Genomic DNA, 18,689 nt, shown 5'->3' on the forward strand with positions numbered 1-18,689 from the left:
ACTTGCTTGAGAAATTTTAGTTTCTTTTAGACGTGTTCCTATGTGCCAGAAATTCATTCTGGGCCAGCATGCACTTGACAGTGAACACTCATGCCAAAGGCCTCCATGCTGTTCCTCTGCTCTTGGGAAGCATTCCTGCTTAGGAGAGCTGGTTTTCATCAGCTGCATGTTAAAGAAAATTAAGGGAGAAGTTTGTTTTGCCAGACCCAAGGAAGAAGGTGGCCAGTGGGGAGCTAGTAGCAGATGTTTGCGTGTATTGACAGCCTCATGAGACATCTAGTATCATCAGTAGGAATAAGACCTGCATTTGAGACCTGCATTTAACCTAAATTATCTGTTCTGCCCCAGTTTATGGAGATAGGTATTAGTATTCTACCTCCTGATTCAGTTAACATACCCACAAACTAGATTGGGAGGGTAGCAAGGAATGCTTCATATTTTTCTTTTTAGAAAAATAGATAAGTGTATGTTCAGTAAATGATATAATTTTGTGCTTCTGCTTTGCACTTGATTCAGTGCTGGGTAGGCAAGCGCAGAAGCTCTGGAGGTAATTTTGAACCTTGTTCCATGGACCATAGCTGATTTAAAAAACAACAACAGAAAACAACAAATTCAGAAAACGGCTCTGTAGCCCTTTGGAGCACTGCAAAAATAAATACAGTTTTCAAACAAAATAAATTTGACTCTGTAGCTCTAAAGGCACTAAATGGCTAAAAATTATTTGTTCAGTGACCCAATGGAGGTTGGGCATGGCCTGAAAGCCAACATGGTGCTGCCCCAATTTAGACAGGTACCCTTCTAGTTGTCTCTCTGTGCTATTAAACCTAGGAGTTTCAAATCTTTGTGCTAGGTTGAGGCACTTGTTCAAATTACTAAACAAAAGGTTATTCTGAGCTCGAAGTACCCACCAACAGAAAAACACCCTTCTGCATTACTGGATAATTTACTTTTCTGGCCTTGCAAGTTAGTAATAATTCTGCAGCTTCTCTGTGTCTGGTGTGATTGGATGCACCTGAATTACTTCCCTTCGGAAGAGGGCCATGTGTATATTCTCACGATGTCAAGTTGTTTTTGTGCTTATAAGAATATGATGGGCCTCCCATTTTTTAAAGATTGCCTCCACCATCAAAGGTATAGAAAATACAGCAGTACCAGCTGAAAAGTGTTCAAGGCTTAAATGCTTTGAGGTGAACAGCTGTACAATACAGTACAGTCTCAAACAAATGTTTATGTTCTACCTTTTCATAGTATCATGCCTTTTTGTATGCTTTTGAATATTACATGGAGGCAACTGCTCTGTTCCTGTTACGACACAACCACATTCAGTAAGTAGCAGGGATCCAAGGCTGAGTTGTTCTGCATTTCCATATGTCTGCTAACCTGACGATGATGAGGTATAATTATTTTCACTCTTGACTGAAGCACAATTCCATTGTCTTTCTCTTTCATAACTGTCACTTCTTCTGTGTGAGGTCTGACCTGCAATCATTGCCGTTGCTTTGCTGCGCTGGGAAGAGCATCTCACTTTCAATATAGCTCCCAAAGCACTCTAAATATTTATGTTTTATACATCTCTCTTTCCTGCCTCCACACACACTCCCAAAGTGAGCAGCTTCTTTTTCTGACATACAGTGGTGGTGTAATTTTATTTTTAATGAGGAAATTTGGGGGAACTTCCAAATGACATCTGTATTCTGTCCTGTACTTATAAGTTCTCAGCTGCTCAAGGTACACTTCTGCTGACCTCTCTGTGCCGTTAACATACACCCAGTAGACAGAACAGTCCTTGGGTACACTGAAGATTGATATATCCTAGGCTTTGACAGCTGTAGAGTTGGGTTGCTGTGCCAATTTCTGACTAGATGTGCAATCTTGTTTCAGAGCAAATTAGCTGGCTCTCAAAACCATTTAGAAAGCTATTTTGCCCAGGTTGTTAATTGGGCAATGAGTTATATAAAAAGCTGTTTGAAACTTTTTATTCTGAAGGTAGTTACTGCTTTTGTCAGACCGAACCTTCAGATGAAATGGATAATATTTAATAGCATATATTTTTTGTATTTTTAGTTGGACAAGATAGGGTCTGTTGTTTACCTATGAGCTTCTGATCATTGCTGAGTCACAGAATTACCTTAAATGTTCCAAATGCTGAGGCTCAAACATAGAGTCGTTCACTTGCTGACTTGGGGAGTAGAATTGTATTTGGCAGCAATGTTTCCTACTAGCTGCACATTTGGGCAGCATGTGAAGGTGTTCTGTATGGGCTTCATCATGCAAAGAAAGCCATTGTGGCGTAGTGGTTAAGATTGTGGGACTGGGACTCAGACATTCTGGGTTCTAGTCCCTGCTTGGCCATGGAGCCATCTGAGGAACTTTGACTCAGTCACAGACTTTCAGTCCAACCTACCTTGCAGGGTTGTCACTGTGTGTTATCCACACACAGGAGGCAGGAGGAGGAGAATGAGAGCAGGAGGAGGAGAATGATGTAAGAATGATGTAAGAGGAGAATGATGTAAACTGCTTTGAGTTGGTTGTAAGAAAAAAGTCAGATATAGATAAAATGAATGAATGAAGTGCTAGTTTCCTTCTGTTCAGCACTGGTTAGGCCTCATCTTGAATACTGCATACAGTTCTGAGCACCACATTTTATGAAAGATGCAGACAAACTAGAAAAGGTCATGAGGTGACTGGAAAGAAAACCAGGTGAAGAGAGACTGGAAAAAAATGGGCATGTTTAGCCTTGAGATGATAGCACTCTTGAGATACAATAAATATTTATTTATTTATTTATTTATTTATTTAAACGTTTTTAGCAAGCTTCAGATACTTGAAAAGTTGTCATACAGGGGAGGGCTAGGAATGATCTCTGCTCATTCCTGGATGCAGGACATAGAATAATGGGCTCATGTTACAGCAAGTCAAATTGAGGCTGAACATCAAGAAAAGCTCCCAGACTTTCAGAGCAATATCACCACAGAACCATTGACCTAGGGAAGTCATGTACTCTCCCATGCTGGAGGTATTTAAGATGCAGCTGGACAGCCATCTGTTCAGGATGGACCTGATGGCCTTATTGGATGCACCCAGTTCTACTAATCTGTGCACACTGCCTTTCATGGATGGAGGTTTGTAAATGGTTGCCACTGGAAGGGATGTGTGAGGAATCCAGTTTGGGGGTGGCGATCCATCAGATTTCTTCAGCTTCCCATATTCTGGTCTGCTTTCTCCCATCTCTAAGTCTGCCTCACGCTGAGTGTTTGCGTTGTCATTCAGCAGGCAGTGAGTTCACGTGGAGTTCTGCTTCAGCACACGTGACTTGCAGACTTTGCTTAAGAAATTATGCAATTTTGTGGAAAGAATTATGCATTTTGCATACTTGGCACAAAGAATGTACTAGCTTTCCCAAGTGTTCATGGACTTAATATCAGCTTGGCTCACTTTCTGGCAAGTGCTTAGTGTGGGAAAGAAGTCTGGTGAGCTCAAGAAAGCCAGATTTCAGTCCTGTCTCCACATCTCTGGCTACTGGTTGCATTTGCATCAGAGGTATAACTAACCCATATGCTGACCCTCTTCCACATTCCTTGAATGTGTGCAGTAGTAATATCAACACCACAATGTGTTACGTAAGAAGTGAATGATAAGATCCAAATGTAATTTTCTTTTTCTAAAACATGGAGGCCCACTGTGCTGCACTGGCACACTTATCATACCCTTGTTCCAACCAAAGCTGCTTTTAACCATATGACTAAGCTATCATAACTTTTGTCTGCCCAAAATTATGCTATCCTGTTGTTTTCCCATGCATGAGGGCTCTTCTCTCTACTCTCGGGGGGGGGGGGGAATCAACTTGGTGTTTGTGTGACTTTGAGTGGATAGATGTCAGTGTCTCCCAGTTGTACATCTTCATGGTTGTGTTTCACTTAAAGAGTGGGAAGGCACACACCCGTGCCTCATATTTCCCTTGGGCTTAAGAAAGGGTAGAATGAAGCGATTCTCTTTCCTAAAGGAACCTGGGGAAAAGTAAGGTAGTAGAAACAACAGTAAAAAAGAGGGGATGAAGAAACCTTCATACGGGTCCTCAGAATAAGTTTGTACAACACCACAGCTTAAAGCCATGCCACTTGCCAGGTTTGTTTAAGCCATGCCACACTATGTGCCATTTGCCTGATTACTTTCCCAGTTGCAGCTTTTTGTGTCATCTGAATCTGGGTAGCGTGGCTTGCTTGAAAGGGAATGTGATGTCATGGTTAGCATGTTGGACTGAGACTTGGAAGATCCAGGTTCAAGTTGCTTCTTGGCCATGAAGCTCACTGGGTTGTTTTGAGCCAGCCCTTAACTCTCAGCCTAACCTACCTCATATGGATATTGTGTGGATAAAATAATGAGAAGTTCATGTAAGCTGCCTGGGTTCCTTGCAAGGGGGAAAAGCAGGGTATAAATGCATAAATAAATATTAAACAATCCTCAACCCAAAAACAGACCATGAGCTATGTCATGTTTTTGTTTTTAACATGTATTTCATTCTTAGCTGTTTTGAACACAAGTGGGGTATCAATAAAATATATAAGCTCAAACAGCATAATTCTACAGCTGGGCCTACCACCAAGTACCCTTGGTTCCCTACTTCCAGTCCATAGTCTCAAGCTTCCTTCCCTGTTCACTTGCTTCTGTAGCAAGAGCACATTGGCTCTGCAGTTCCTGTATCTTGTTTGTCTTGTTTTCCCCCATAGTTACACTTTCTCCACTGTTGTTCCTTTCTTCAAACCCATCATTTTCAGCCCAACATCTAATATGTTCCTCTTACTTTGACCGTCGTCAAATAATTGCTGGTTCAAGCAGTTACGCTGTTGTATGGATGGACTCTTACTATCGTCCCAGACTGACCAGCTTGCTACCTCTTCCATTCTCAAGAGTGCACAGCACCTCATATCCTGAGGATCTTTGTGAGTTCCCCCCTTCCCTTTTTATTGTTCTCTGTCTCATCTCCCTTATTTTTCCACAAGTCTTTTAAAGCAAAAAATCACTTTGCTCTATCTATTCTGAAAGGCCAAATGAAATACAATGCACAGTGGTGTGCTTTCCTCTGTTTTTTTCTTTTTCTTTCTTTTTTTCAATAAAAAGCAATCATAAAAAGCTGCAGCTGGGAGGCTGAGTGGTGATGGTGGGGTGAGGGAAGATCATCCTGAACCATCAAGTCTTCAGGAATTTTGGTATAGTTGGAACATTTTATATGACTAACTTCTCAGCATCAAGATGCTTAATGTTGTTTTCATTTTCTGTTTGTATTACAAGGCTGATAAAGAATTTGTGTGGTCTTTGTGGAAACGTCTTCAGGTCACAAATCCAGATCTTACGCAAGCAGTGAGTTTGGTTGTGGAAAGGTGAGCATGAAAAATGTTACATGGATTTTTTCTCTTTAAATAGGTTTTTTTTTATAATGTTCTATCACACAGAAAGAGAAAACTTGCTAAAACTGCAATTTCAGGAAAATGGTTGAAACTTCTAGGTAGTTGGCCATCCAAAGTTGTTGAGATAGTAGAAATTAAGTACAGTGTATTAAAATAAAATTCCCTACACACAATTATTTAGGAGTTCAGCACTGATTGTTTGATTGAAGGTGACAATTTTGATCACCTAGCTGAAGAAATCGTAGTGCATTAATTGCTTGAATTTCCCAACTCCACCGTAGATGCAACTGAGGGCTGCTCCATTGGTGGAGGCAGATAGATGCTGGCATGCTATGGGAAAGTTCTGCTGGTGTAACTGCTCCATCAGTGACATTCTGTCAAGTGAAGAAAAGAAAATGGAGCATGTTGGACATGGGCATGAATACACCACCAGAACATCCCTTAGTTTCCCCCCTCAGGCATCAAAATGGCCAAACTCCGTGAAAGGTAGCATAGTTAATTCCTTTCCAGAATTAATGGACAGGAAGAAGAGAAAACAGCCTCCCCACCTCCTTTTGTGCCTACAGGGAAAGAATGTGATGGTTCCTCTGATAGAGGACCTTGTAGGGTTTCTTCCCTCACCCCCTCAGTTTGAAGGTTGCATTTTGTTGTTGCTGTTTTTGGTCTTAGATGAGACATGTGTGTACTTCCATGGGCATCATCCTAATACATGGAAAGGCAAAATATCTCTAGAGGAGCTTTTCATGCATGCCAAAACGAAGCTTGCACATTATCTCTTGTGTGAAAAGTGCACAGATGCAGGTGACTAACCACCTTCATGAACACAGAATGGCAAATGCTCCGGAGGGGCAGGGCATTGCCGGAAAGTTTTCCTCTTGCTTTTTGGATGTGCAAACAGGGCTTTCGAGCTTTAAAACATAGAAGTACAAGCAGGAATGGTCATAAGTCCTTCCAAGTCTATGGAGAAGACAATGCAATTCCACTTTTACTGTAGCCATGACTTCCGGGATGTCCAAGTGGTTTGGGCTACTGCACCTTCTTCGTCGTGGCCTCTCTGCATCACACATATGGGTTCTGTGCCTGCGCAGTGCCTTTGGCCGGAAGATTGATAGCTAACAGTTTGGCGGGAAAACTCCACTCCTCTCCCCCCTAGCAGTATATATGTAGTGGAGTGTCCGCCATTTTCCAGTCTGTGTGACCGCCATTCGTTGTGCCTCGTGCCGCTTTGCTCTCGCTTAGATCGTTACTTGTGTTCTCTTGCTTCAAGTTCTCTTTTTCCAAGTTAGTATCCCTCGTTTATATTGTTCTTCACTGTTCCAGTTATTCTCTCCATTTTTTCTCTTTTCTTCTTGTTCCTATAAAAAAAATATTATCTGTTCCCGCTTTATTATCCTCTCTTTTTCTATTTTTCCGCGATGGCGCAATGAGCAGCGTTCCGCAAGTGCGGAGAGTGTGGCTCTAAGATGCCCGCTGTGGACCCGCACAACCTGTGCCTCCTCTGTTTAGGGGAAGGTCACAGGTCGGACAAATGCGGCCATTGTCTGGCCTTCTCTAAGCAGGCCAGGAAGAATAGGGAGAACCGCCTACGTAAGCTCCTGTGGGACCAGGCTCTCCTACAATTGGACCGGCTGGTCGCTAAGCCTGCTACAACCTCGGCTGCACCTGACCGCTGTCCGTCTTCCGCCGATCCGCTGCAACGTCTGGCCCCTTCCTCTGCTGCTCCGCCCTCACGCCCTTCAGGGAAGGTGCTCCCGCCATGGGTGATCAGCCTATTTCCCTGCCCAAGAAACCGTGGGAAAAGAGGAAACACAGAGGCCCTGAGAAGCTGTCTGTGCATAAGAAGGCCAAAAAAGATAAGACCAAAAAACCGGCTAAAAAACCGAAGAAACCCGAGCATATGAAACATCGACACTTGGGTTCAGTGGCTTCTTCGGTCTCGACCGCAGTAGCGGTACCGACACCTTCAGGTCCGACCATTCAGGCGGCGATGAGAGTTACTCCTCCAGCCTCTCCACGCCGTACAGGATCTGAACTGCACCAGGATCCACCTTGCGGTTCGATCTCCGATGGCAAGATTCAAGACTCCCCACTGAAGGCTCAATCCCCGATGCCTGTGCCGCCTGTTCGGCTTGATACTGAGACTGGATTGTCCCCACCGATCTTCCGACGCCCGATCCGACGACTGGTACCATTCTCGGTATTCCTCCATGCCAATATGGCCTGACTACTCATCCGTCGGATACTACCCAGCTGCTAGGGGTCGATCCCCTCCGCCAGCTCCTTGGGATCATCCCCATTCTACAGCCTCAAGAGACGCCAGGCATGCACCGTCTAGGGAGAGCGGTAGATCGGAGTCGCCAGGGGACTCCTCCTCCAGTGTCCCACCTTCATATTGGGTGGACTCGGACCAGTCCGAGGTCGATTTGACTTCGCCTGATGCTGCAGTCACCTTGCAAGGCCCAGCATCACCAGAAGACATCTCGTTTGCTGAACTGATGTCCAGGCTGGTGAAGTCACTGGAAATCGAGGCCAACCAACAGCCCAGTCCCAGTCCCGGTCTTTTCTACGATGTAGTGTGGGGTGAACAATCAACCTCCATCGCTTTACCACTCATCATGACTCTCCAACAAGCGATGACCCAACCATGGGACCTCCCAGCTCACCCTCAACTGACTTCGAGAAGATATAAAGCCATGTACGCGTTCGGGAGGGGGACATTCCGTTCCTCCTCTGCCACCCCAAACCGAACACGGTGGTTGTGGAGTCTTCTCAAGGTTGGGAGGCACGGGGCCACACAGCACCCCACGACAAAGAGGGAAGGAAGATCGACTCCCTTGCACGCCGGGTCTATGCAGCTTCGGGACTCGGCCTAAGAATATCAGATTATGAGGTGACCCTGGCGTGTTATCAATACTTTATAATGCAGCGCCTGGACAATGTCATCGCTGCCCTTCCAGATAATCAAGGCGACCTGGCGTGGGTATTCGTAAAGGAGGCCATGCAGGTCGTGGTGCAACAGCTATCCACAGTTAGACATCATGCGGACACGGACTCGAGGGCTCTTGTCGGCGCCATCTCTCTCTGGAGGCATACCTGGTTGCATAACTGCAATTTTCTGGAAGAGATGAAGAGGAGGATCGAGGAGTGCCCTTTGACGGGTCTGGCCTCTTCAACGCAAAGACCAACCACAAGTTGAAGAAGATTCACGAGTCGAGCATGACAGCCCGACGTATGGAGTTGCAGCCTCAGCCTTGATGTAAGTGGTCGTGGACCCATCCACAATACCGTCAACAATACCCATCCTGACAACAGCCACAGCATCGTCAGCAGCGCCGCAAGCAGCAGCTGCACCAGCGATTCCAGCAAGGCTGCCGCTGCTTTGATGGAGACAAATGCCAGCGCTGATGGGGCGGGCGAACCTTTCCTCTCCTTCCGACCCCACCCTCCCCCCTCTCATTCAGGGAGAGGCTGAAAGACCAACTCCCCGTTTGGGAGTCTATTACATCTGATGGGTGGGTGTTATCCATCATTCAGCAGGGATATAGAATAGAATTCGACATCGTTCCATCATCGAGTTCTATCCAGTTTACTCCATGCTCGCCGGTGTTGTTAGACGAGGTTCACCAGCTCCTTTCTAAAGAAGCCATCCGTCGCTTATCTTTATCAGAAGGACTCCACGGATTCTATTCTAGATATTTTACGGTTCCGAAATGGGATGGAGGTCTTCAACCAATATTGGACCTAAGAACTCTTAATAAATTTATAACACCAAAGAAATTTCGGATAACCACACTTCAAAATATCCTGCCGTTGCTGAGAAGAGAGAACTGGTTCACCTTACTGGACTTGAGGGATGCCTATTTTCATATTTCAATCCATCAACATCATAGGTGTTTCCTCTGTTTTGCAGTTGCTTCTGAAATCTGCGAATTCACGGTGCTCCCGTTTGGACTGGCCACTGCCCTGAGGGTCTTAACGAAGTGTATGGCCCCCGTCTGTGCATACCTCCGACTACGCGGAGTTCAGATATTCCCTTATCTCGATGACTGGCTGTTGGTTTCCCAGACTAGAGAAGGACTTTGCTCCTCTGTAAACATGGCCTGTGACTTATTGCAGGATCTTGGACTCTGCATTAACTGTGAGCAATCTTCTCTTGTTCCTACGCAGATGATCAACTTTATTGGAGCCCGTCTGGATTCTACAGTGGTGAAGGCCTCCCTCCCTCAAGACAGACAACGTGCCATTGCTCGACACATCCATCGAATTCGACGAGATGGAACTGTTCCTGCCAGATCTGTTCAAAGTCTTTTGGGGCACATGGCAGCATCCAGCCCTGTAGTTCCATATGCCAAGCTTCGGCTTCACCCCCTTCAACTGTTCTTCAACAGAATGTTCCGGCCACAGACAGATTTACCTACGAAGCTGATTCGTCTCCCGTCCTCCATCCTACAATCTCTACTATGGTGGACGATATCAGACAACCTAAACATTGAAGTCCCGTTCCAACCTCAGTACCCTACAGTGACTCTCAGTACCGATGTGTCTCTGCTGGGATGGGGAGTGCTGTGCTCTGGCCTACGCATGCAAGGTGTTTGGAATCGACAGGAGTCCAGGCATCACATCAATTTCCTGGAACTTCTTGCAGTATTCAAAGCTCTACAATCATTCGAGGACATACTTTGCCATCGAGCTGTCCAAATAACCTTGGACAATATTGCCACATTTTTTTACTTGAACATGCAAAGAGGGGACAAAGTCACCACCGTTAGCCTGGCTATCGATGCAAATCTGGGAGTGGTGCATCCCGAGAGACATTACCTTGATAGCAGTACATCTAGCTGGTACAGACAATGTGGAAGCAGATCTCTTAAGCAGGCACATGTCCACCTCTCACGAATGGGAGCTGGACCGTCAGACATGCAACCAGCTGCTCCAGCGATGGGGCCTCCCCGATATAGACTTATTCGCCACCCGACAGAACAGGGTGTGTGAGACTTTTTGCTCGAGAGCGGGAATCGTCCGGGGGTCGTCCGGGGATGCCTTTATGATCCCATGGAACGATATGATGTGTTACGCTTTCCCTCCGATTCCCCTCATTATGAGAGTAATAGCAAAAATACTTCACGACAGGGCCACAGGACTGCTCATAACTCCTTGGTGGCCACACCAGCCATGGTTCTCAACACTTCTTCACATTTCTCAAGAGGAATACCTTCAACTCCCTCCCATTCCTTATCTAATAACTCAACGGGAGGGCACGATCCACCACCCGGATCTAGCGTCGCTGAAATTGAGAGCCTGGTGAATTCGATAGCAGTCAACCTCGGTTCGGTACCAACGCCATCTGCAGTCTCTGCTGATCCTATCCTTGGATCCGATGCTCTATTCCAAGTTTCAAATCCATCTACCTCTTCTGCGTTCTCGGATACGACGAATATTCTGTCAGATTCGCGAGGTTTTCATTCAGACATCCAACGTATTCTCAATTCTGTGCTAAGGCCATCCACTCGGAAATTGTATGCGGCGAAGTGGCGTAGATTCTCTATTTTTGCCGAATCTCACTCGTTTTCGCCAAACTCTGCATCCACAGATCATATCCTACAGTTCCTCTTAGAACTCCACCGTTCCAGACTTAAACCATCCTCCATAAGAGTATATACGGCAGCAATTTCCTACTATCGCAGTGCAGTTCAAGGTTCTTCCGTTTTTTCTCAACCATTTCTTAAAGGACTCTACAATCTCCATTCGACGGTTAGACCATTTATGCCTACTTGGAGTCTTTCAGTGGTGCTACAGGCATTGACGAGACCTCCTTTCGAACCCTTGGCAACAATTGATTTACGTCTTGTTTCTTGGAAAACCGCTTTCCTTGTAGGAGTAACTTCAGCTCAGAGATCTAGTGAACTCTGTGCCCTCAGGGTAGACCCTCCATTTTTGAACTTTCACAGAGAGAAAGTAGTTCTACGAATGGATCCGTCTTTTCTTCCAAAAGTGGCTACGTCTTTTCACATGGGCCAGGAGATTGTCTTACCTGCTTTCTTTCCATCTCCTTCGAATCCTGTTGAGAGATCCTTACACACTCTCGATGTATGGCATTGCCTAGCTTTCTATAGATCGAGGACTGAGTCTATTCAACATTCCAATAAGCTCTTCGTTAAATACTCTAAACAAGATCAAGGTTTTCTGGTTACTCCTCAGAGACTGTCCAAATGGATAGTTCATACTATTGCTCTGTCCTATCAGTTGGCCAAGATAGACTTACCTACTGTTCCCAGGGGCCATTCTACTAGAGCTGTAGCTGCTTCTTCAGCTTTTGTGTCGGGAGTTCCGATCGAGGATGTCTGCAGAGCTGCTACCTGGGCTACTCCATGTACTTTTGCTAGGCATTATAGACTGGATGTTCGTGCTAGACAGGACTGCTCCTTTGACAGAGCCATTCTTTCAACTATTCTTCATTGATGACACCTCCCTCCACCATTTAGGGTAAGCTTGCTATTCTACCCATATGTGTGATGCACAGAGGCCACGACGAAGAAAAGCACGTTGCTTACCTGTAACTGATGTTCTTTGAGTGGCCATCTGTGCAGTCACACAACCCACCTGCCAGCCCCGCTTGGTGTCATTGGGTGGCTTTAAAAAATTTTCTTCGGTACCATGCTATTTTTGCTTTTGGTACCGTCACAAATTTTTTCTCCTTATCGTTGATACCGACAAAATTTTTTCTTTCTAGCTTAGTTGTAGTTTATTCTTTAAAGGGCGAACGTCTGGTCTGTCAAAGACTGGAAAATGGCGGACACTCCACTCCATATATACTGCTAGGGGGGAGGGGAGGGGAGTTTTCCCGCCAAACCGTTAGCTATCAATCTTCTGGCCAAAGGCACTGCGCAGGCACAGAACCCATATGTGTGACTGCACAGATGGCCACTTGAAGAACATCAGTTACAGGTAAGCAACCTGCTTTTTTCCCTCCCAAGATTTTTGATTACTCTTGCTTCTGATCTATAGAATTTAATGCTCCACTTACTTTCAAATGCAGCACTTAAGGATAGTACATTTAAGCTCTTCCCCTATTTTCTTTCCCATCTCTCCATTTCTTCCTGTAGATAAAAAGCTCCCTGTGTGGCACCAGTGTTTAGGTATTTAGGAGCTTTCCTCTTCTATTAACACAATGGCACTGTCTACAGGATTGTCTCTGATCAAGTTGAGTTTCACTTTTGAAAAAATATTGCATTTGCTGTTATCCTGAACCAAAAACTTAGTAGTCCTGAAAATGTATAGCCTTCCTAACATAGCATAATGTTATTATCTAAAAACAAAAGGAGGTCAAGCTAGATTGCATTCTGAAATTGATTTTTTATAGCAGGTTACATAAGCCCTAATTAGGTAGAACTTGAAAATGTATGTATCTTACATTGTGGTTGTCAATGAATTTTTTTTAGTTGATTAGACATATGCCTTTTAACAATTAATTTATATACTAATCAATTCAAACATTGCATGTTACTGAAGCTTCAATATAGATGTTTAGAGATGCTGAAGGAAATGTAAGATAATTTGTTAAATATTAAAGAAAGGTTATCATTTGTTAGAAGCAAGGTCCAAATACATATTTATTCTCTCCTTTCTCTTTATACATATTTATCCTCTCATACTTGAACCAAAATAGGATGCCCTTAAGTTGCTGTGGTACTTACTTCATTTTTTAGTATATTTCTTTGCTTTAATTTATAATTTAGGTTTTCATGACTGTGGTCTTCCCAAGATGTCTTGCAATATAGACAGTAAAATTAAGTATCAAATTATAACATTTACTTAAATGTTAAAACAATTGTAAAATAAGTCAGTTGAAATAAATCCAAACTCAAGTATCCGTCAGCAGCAAAAACTAGAAACACTTTGCAATTAAAAGGCAGAGACAATGTTTGAGTTTTGAAATCCTGTTTCAAAGCTGCCATAGATGGAGTCAGCTGTACTTTTCTCAGGAAGAAATTCCAAAGAGTGGAAAAGGGTCTGTGTCCTCCAGACTTACTGGTCTTAGTGGTGAGTCAGTAAGAAAAGCCTCCACAGATTCATAGAGGTGTTAGCTGCATTTTGAATAACCTGTAACAAACCCACTTCAGGATTTAAAGGTAACACCAGCACTTTGACTGGAGCTGCAAACGCACTGGCAACCAGTACAGCTGGCACAGGATAGCTTTAATATCATGTGGCTGTCTAGCTTCAACAAGGATATGAGTAGGCATGTTCTGTTCAGCTGACATTTCCAAATCATCTTCGAAGGCAGACTTGCCTAGAGTGCAACTGTGGTAGAACATTCTGTAGGTAAAATGCACTCTTGCTGCTTCTACTATTGGTGTTTCCACAGTCAACAGTGAGTCTAGAAGTGTCTCTATGCCAGAAGTCCCCAGTGTGTGAGCCATGGATGCCATGACACTTGAGGTCACCTCCAGTGGTTCCTAACAGGAATCCCCTATGTAGTCCCTGTAGACACCTGAAATTGACCAGTTTTCCTGGTTTTTAATGCATCTGTGTGGATTTATACGAAATTCATACAGCTTTTCAGTAACTATACCTGGGCTTCAATAAAAGCAGGCCAGACATCAAATAAGTTTCTATTTGATGCTCTTTTCTATATGTCACTTTTTGATATATTAAAGGCATTGTAAGATGATAGGAGGTGACCATTTATCCTTCTACTGTTGTAAATATCAGTCTTTTTAAAAGGGCAGAGAGATTTTGTTTCCCGTCCATTTGTTGATTTCCATGAAGCAGGTAAATAATTTAAAAGGGTCTGAGACTTTAAAAAGAGTGAATATTAAAGACTGTTCCAGTACAACATTTATAAGCGTACTAATCTCTTCTCAAAAGAAGCAGCTACTTGACACTGTCAAAAGAAATTTTCAAAAGAAGTATTAGCTGTACTGCATTGCCGGCAACTGGTTAAATCAAAGGATCCCTTATTTATTATTTATTTATTTAAAACATTTCTATGCCGCCCCCATTGCAACAAAGCCTCGGGGCGACTCACAACATAATTAAAAACATATAAATAACACTAAATACAGTAAAGATTAAAAAGCCCGGTAACATCTCGGCTAAAAATTTAAAATCCTATAAATACATAATAAATTAACAATTAAAATAAGATTTAAATAAAAAGGTCTTAGCCTGGTGCCAAAAAACAAATAATGACGGCGCCAGGCGGACCTCTTTGGGGAGCGTATTCCATAGGTGGGGTGCCACTGCAGAGAAAGCCCTCCTCTGGGTACTCACATGCCTAATCTCATTCATGGAGGGTTCCCAGAGAAGGGCATCTGTTGCCGATCTCAAGGGGCGGGAGGGCATATATGTATATATTATACAGGCAATGTAGCGTCCAGTAGACATGAAAAAGTTTTTGCTGAAGAAGCCACAGGCTAAGATACATGGACATGACAGTTAGAGGCCAAAGTGGCAATCTTCCAGTTAGTCATTTTGTGGTGGTGCCTACAGCAGTTTCTCACATTCCTGAAACTTGGCGACCCCTTTTCTAAGCTATGGACTTTGACCTTCATGTGAGTGCAGCCTAATCTAATGCCAGCTGAATTCCTGTATCCAGAAGAAAAGGTTTCCCTACCCAAAGTACATCTGTGTTGTCTGAATTAAGCTTCTGTTTGTTTGCCCTTATTGATCCCCAAACCTCCTGGCACTTGTTTAGGTGTTCCTGTAGAGTATTTTGCTTATTAGGTGGGGCAGCAAAGGCTATGGGGCAGAGTATAGGTCTCTCGATACCACCTTAGGAGATTAATTGGCTGCCTGACCTCATCCAGTGAATATATTTTAGGAGATTCAATAACCAATTAAATATGAGGTATTTATTTATTTATTTGCAAATGTTTACAATAGATGCAGTTTGGTCACAGAAAAATAAACAGTAAATTGCAATTCAGTCCTGTACGTGCCTATGAAGTATCAAGTCTCACTGAGTTGATTGGGGTATATTGCTAGGCAAGTGGGTATAAGATTTAGCCTTTGTAACTTAAATAAGAACTATTATCAGATATTAAAAGGTAATGAATTAGGCTTTATCTTTTTTATAATAGTCTAATTCCAAGAAGGTCTTGTTTGAGTAACATAGAAAAGATTTGATGGCCTTGGAAACTAGATTAAGAGAAATGGAAGAACAATGAAGGAATATGCTTGCTATAATACAGGAAAAGATGAACTGAAAGCCTGAACTTATGTTGCTTAGTTTAGTTGTTTAGTAAGGAAAACCATGATCTAGAAAACAAAGGGAGTCTTAACTTTAAAGCAGAAGTACTTGATGTATTCTGGCATTTAGTCATAATTTTTTATCTAAGCAATTAATTTTTCAGTAGGCTTTTGTTTGCAACTTCTAAATATCTTTTCAGTGAAGTATCATAATTAAGCTGTGGTGATTGAAACATCTTTTGGGGAAATATACCTTTGTTTTAGTTTGATGTGGGAATATTTAGCATGAAACAAAGCAAAGTAACTTTGCAGAAGACTTCCATGTTCCCTAACTGGGATTGAACTGCCCTAAAAATTTCAAAATGAAATTGGAACCTCATTGTCTGTAGTGTTGATTCCTGAGATACACAAAATAGATTTCACTTTTCAGCATTCGCTGCAGTTCTTATTTGGTGACTGTAACTACATTCTCTGTTTTAATATTCAGGTACAAACAAAAAATATCTTTACTGTGCAAATGAGAAAAGCCTTTGGGATATGTTAAAGCCTCCAGGTATTTTCAAACAAGCCATTGTAACAGTAGATTCTTGCTAGTGTACTTTCCAACTATTTTAAATACTATTGATCTCTGAATTATGTAAAAAAAGGTGTATGCTATTTCTAGTTCATTTGCCTTTTGAAATTTTTTTTTTATAAAATTAAGCAAAAATAAATACTTAATCAGTAATTTTGAATACCTGTACTTATCAGGTAAAAACCTGAAAGCATTTTTGTTATACAGTAAATGTTTGTAGAAGGAGCAAGCCAACAGTGTGTGATTTGAGATTAACTCTAACATGTTTGGAACATTTTCTATGAAATGTTTTTGAGTAAGCCTAATTTTGGGAGATTTTAATGATAGCCAAGCTAAGATAGTAGCCCTTACTCCAGCTACGGGTATGTTCTCTTGCAATGTAGGTTTCATGCCTGGACCCCAAGCTGAATGGGTAGACAAACAAAGCCAGAGCCTGCTGATTAGTAGGAGGTTGAATTCAGCCTTCCTGCTGCCCTTTGCTCCCTTCCCAATCCACATTTTAACTGTAGGATCCAAGGTGCTGTGGAGATACTTTGAAGTATATTTAAGAACATCATATGAGGTCTATTTCTTTAAAAATATTTCACATGCTCTTGGTGTTTGCAGCAGCTAGGAGGCTTAAGTTCAGCTATTCTTCTTTGGAATTGTTTCCTTTGATCTAACAAGTAGGTTAGTTGTAGCTGGTAGAGCGGGTCACATGGAGGAGAAAGTAGATTGTATCAGCTAGATGCCCCTTACTTCATACAAGCTATATCTTGGAATGCAAAGATATAGTACATTTTTGAACAGGGGCATTGAACTTCTGACACCTAAATTCCCTGAGCGGAACTTTCCAGGATAGTACCTCAAAGAGAGGGGTGTATGGCAGTTGTAAAAGCCATTTTGTCTGTGTTTTGAAAATTGTTAGACACCTGTCTCCTTGTTACCTAGTCATTGATAGAGTCTAATATTGCAGAAATATGTTTGTACAAATGTGTGCAGATTTGGATTTGTATAAATTTGTGCTCCTGAAAATGTACACACATTTCCCCGGAAATATGTAAATTCTCCCAAATTTGCACTCCTGAAAATGTACACACATTTCCCTGGAAATATGTAAATTCTCCCAAATTTGCACTCCTGAAAATGTGCACACATTTCCCCAGAAATATGTAAATTCTCCCAAATTTGCACTTTAATACTTTAGCCTATAGGGAAAATGTGCACCTTTGGCTGGTGACTTTTTATGTTTCTTATTTTCTATGAGTACATTTACATAGAGTTTGTAAAAGGAAAAAAGTGGTCTGCTAATCATGTAATCTACTTGGGAAAATCCAGTCTGTTTTGGAATACACAGGTTGGATTGTTAAAAGGTGAACTTGTTTGTATCCCATTGTGGATTTCTTTGACTTTGTTACTTATAGTAGTCCATTTGAGCTCATAAGTGGTGGGTGCTAAATCATAGAATAACTTCTTCACCTTTCCTTTTATTCTAAATTTAATCTAGCAATGCCTATATTAAATCTAATTGAAATCCCTAGTTATACTATCAAGGAAGTCATTGCAGAGTGTTTGAATCCAAACAAAATGGGAAACTACTTTTCATTTGAGTAAGAATCAGTGTAGATTTGCTGCCTGAATCCAGATTCAGTCACAGTTAAGTCCAACTAAAATCAGTGGGACTTTAAACAGTCATTACTGACTTTTCATACATATTTCAATATGTGACCAAAATGCATATGTCTGTATTCAACAGTCTATAATCTGATCCTTTAACTTTCTGTATTAAATTTATCAAAATATTTTATTGTTTTTCAACATGCAAGGAAAAAAGTTTTAAGGCTCCCATACATAAATTCTATGTTGGATCTGTTACTGCATATAAAATTATTTCTTTCAAAGATTTGGCGTTATTTTTTTCTAATTCTTTTTGCAGTGCTTTTTTTGTAAAAAAAAAAAAAAAAAGGTGCTGGAACTCATGTCTTGGGGTCACACTTTTACACAATGGTCACCACCGGCAGTAAGCACTCAGTGTGTGACCAAACGAACGATCCCAAGCCGAGCAGCGTCCCAAGCCGAGCAGTGCCCTCACAATCAGCGCCAACACACAAGCAGCCTGCAGGCACTATGTTAATGGTTTTTGCTGCCGATCTGCTATGCCCAACAGGGCGATTCACAATCACTTGGAAAAATTTGTCAAAAAAAGGTGCCGGAACGCCATTCCGGAGTGTTCTATGACAAAAAAACCCCTGCCTTTTTGAGTATGAATTTTCTCCCAGTGAAAAAAAGACAAAGAAGATCCATAGTACCCACCTGCCTGAAAACAAGGCCAGGTCCAATATAGCACAAACATTCTGCATCGCACCACAACATTTATACTTATGAGATATCATCCTGTAGTCTCCAAGAATGGTATCTTCCTGTGCTATATGCATGTGATAGGAATAGTAAAGGTACAGGGAAAGTTATAGGATCATTAGAAGAACTGTGGAGGGTCAGACCAAAGCCTGATCTACTGTAGCATCTGTTTACACAGTGGC

The 18,689-nt window shown here is 42.4% G+C and overlaps 1 protein-coding gene across 5 annotated transcripts in view; it reads left to right on the forward strand.

Moving 5' to 3' along the window:
* CNTLN (centlein) overlaps positions 1 to 18,689 on the forward strand; it is a 213,942-nt gene that overhangs the window by 24,852 nt on the left and 170,401 nt on the right. For 4 of the 5 annotated variants that reach the window (XM_044427774.1, XM_044427777.1, XM_044427780.1 and 1 more), the window contains exon 2: positions 5,290 to 5,378. In XM_044427774.1, coding sequence (XP_044283709.1) covers positions 5,290 to 5,378 — 89 coding nt within the window. Of the gene's footprint in view, positions 1 to 5,287; positions 5,379 to 18,689 lie in introns of those variants that run through there. The other variant, XM_044427778.1, reaches the window with a different exon arrangement.

The sequence above is a fragment of the Varanus komodoensis genome, unplaced genomic scaffold, assembly GCF_004798865.1.
Source record: "Varanus komodoensis strain SLA01 unplaced genomic scaffold, ASM479886v1 scaffold19, whole genome shotgun sequence".
NCBI classification, from domain to species: domain Eukaryota; kingdom Metazoa; phylum Chordata; class Lepidosauria; order Squamata; family Varanidae; genus Varanus; species Varanus komodoensis.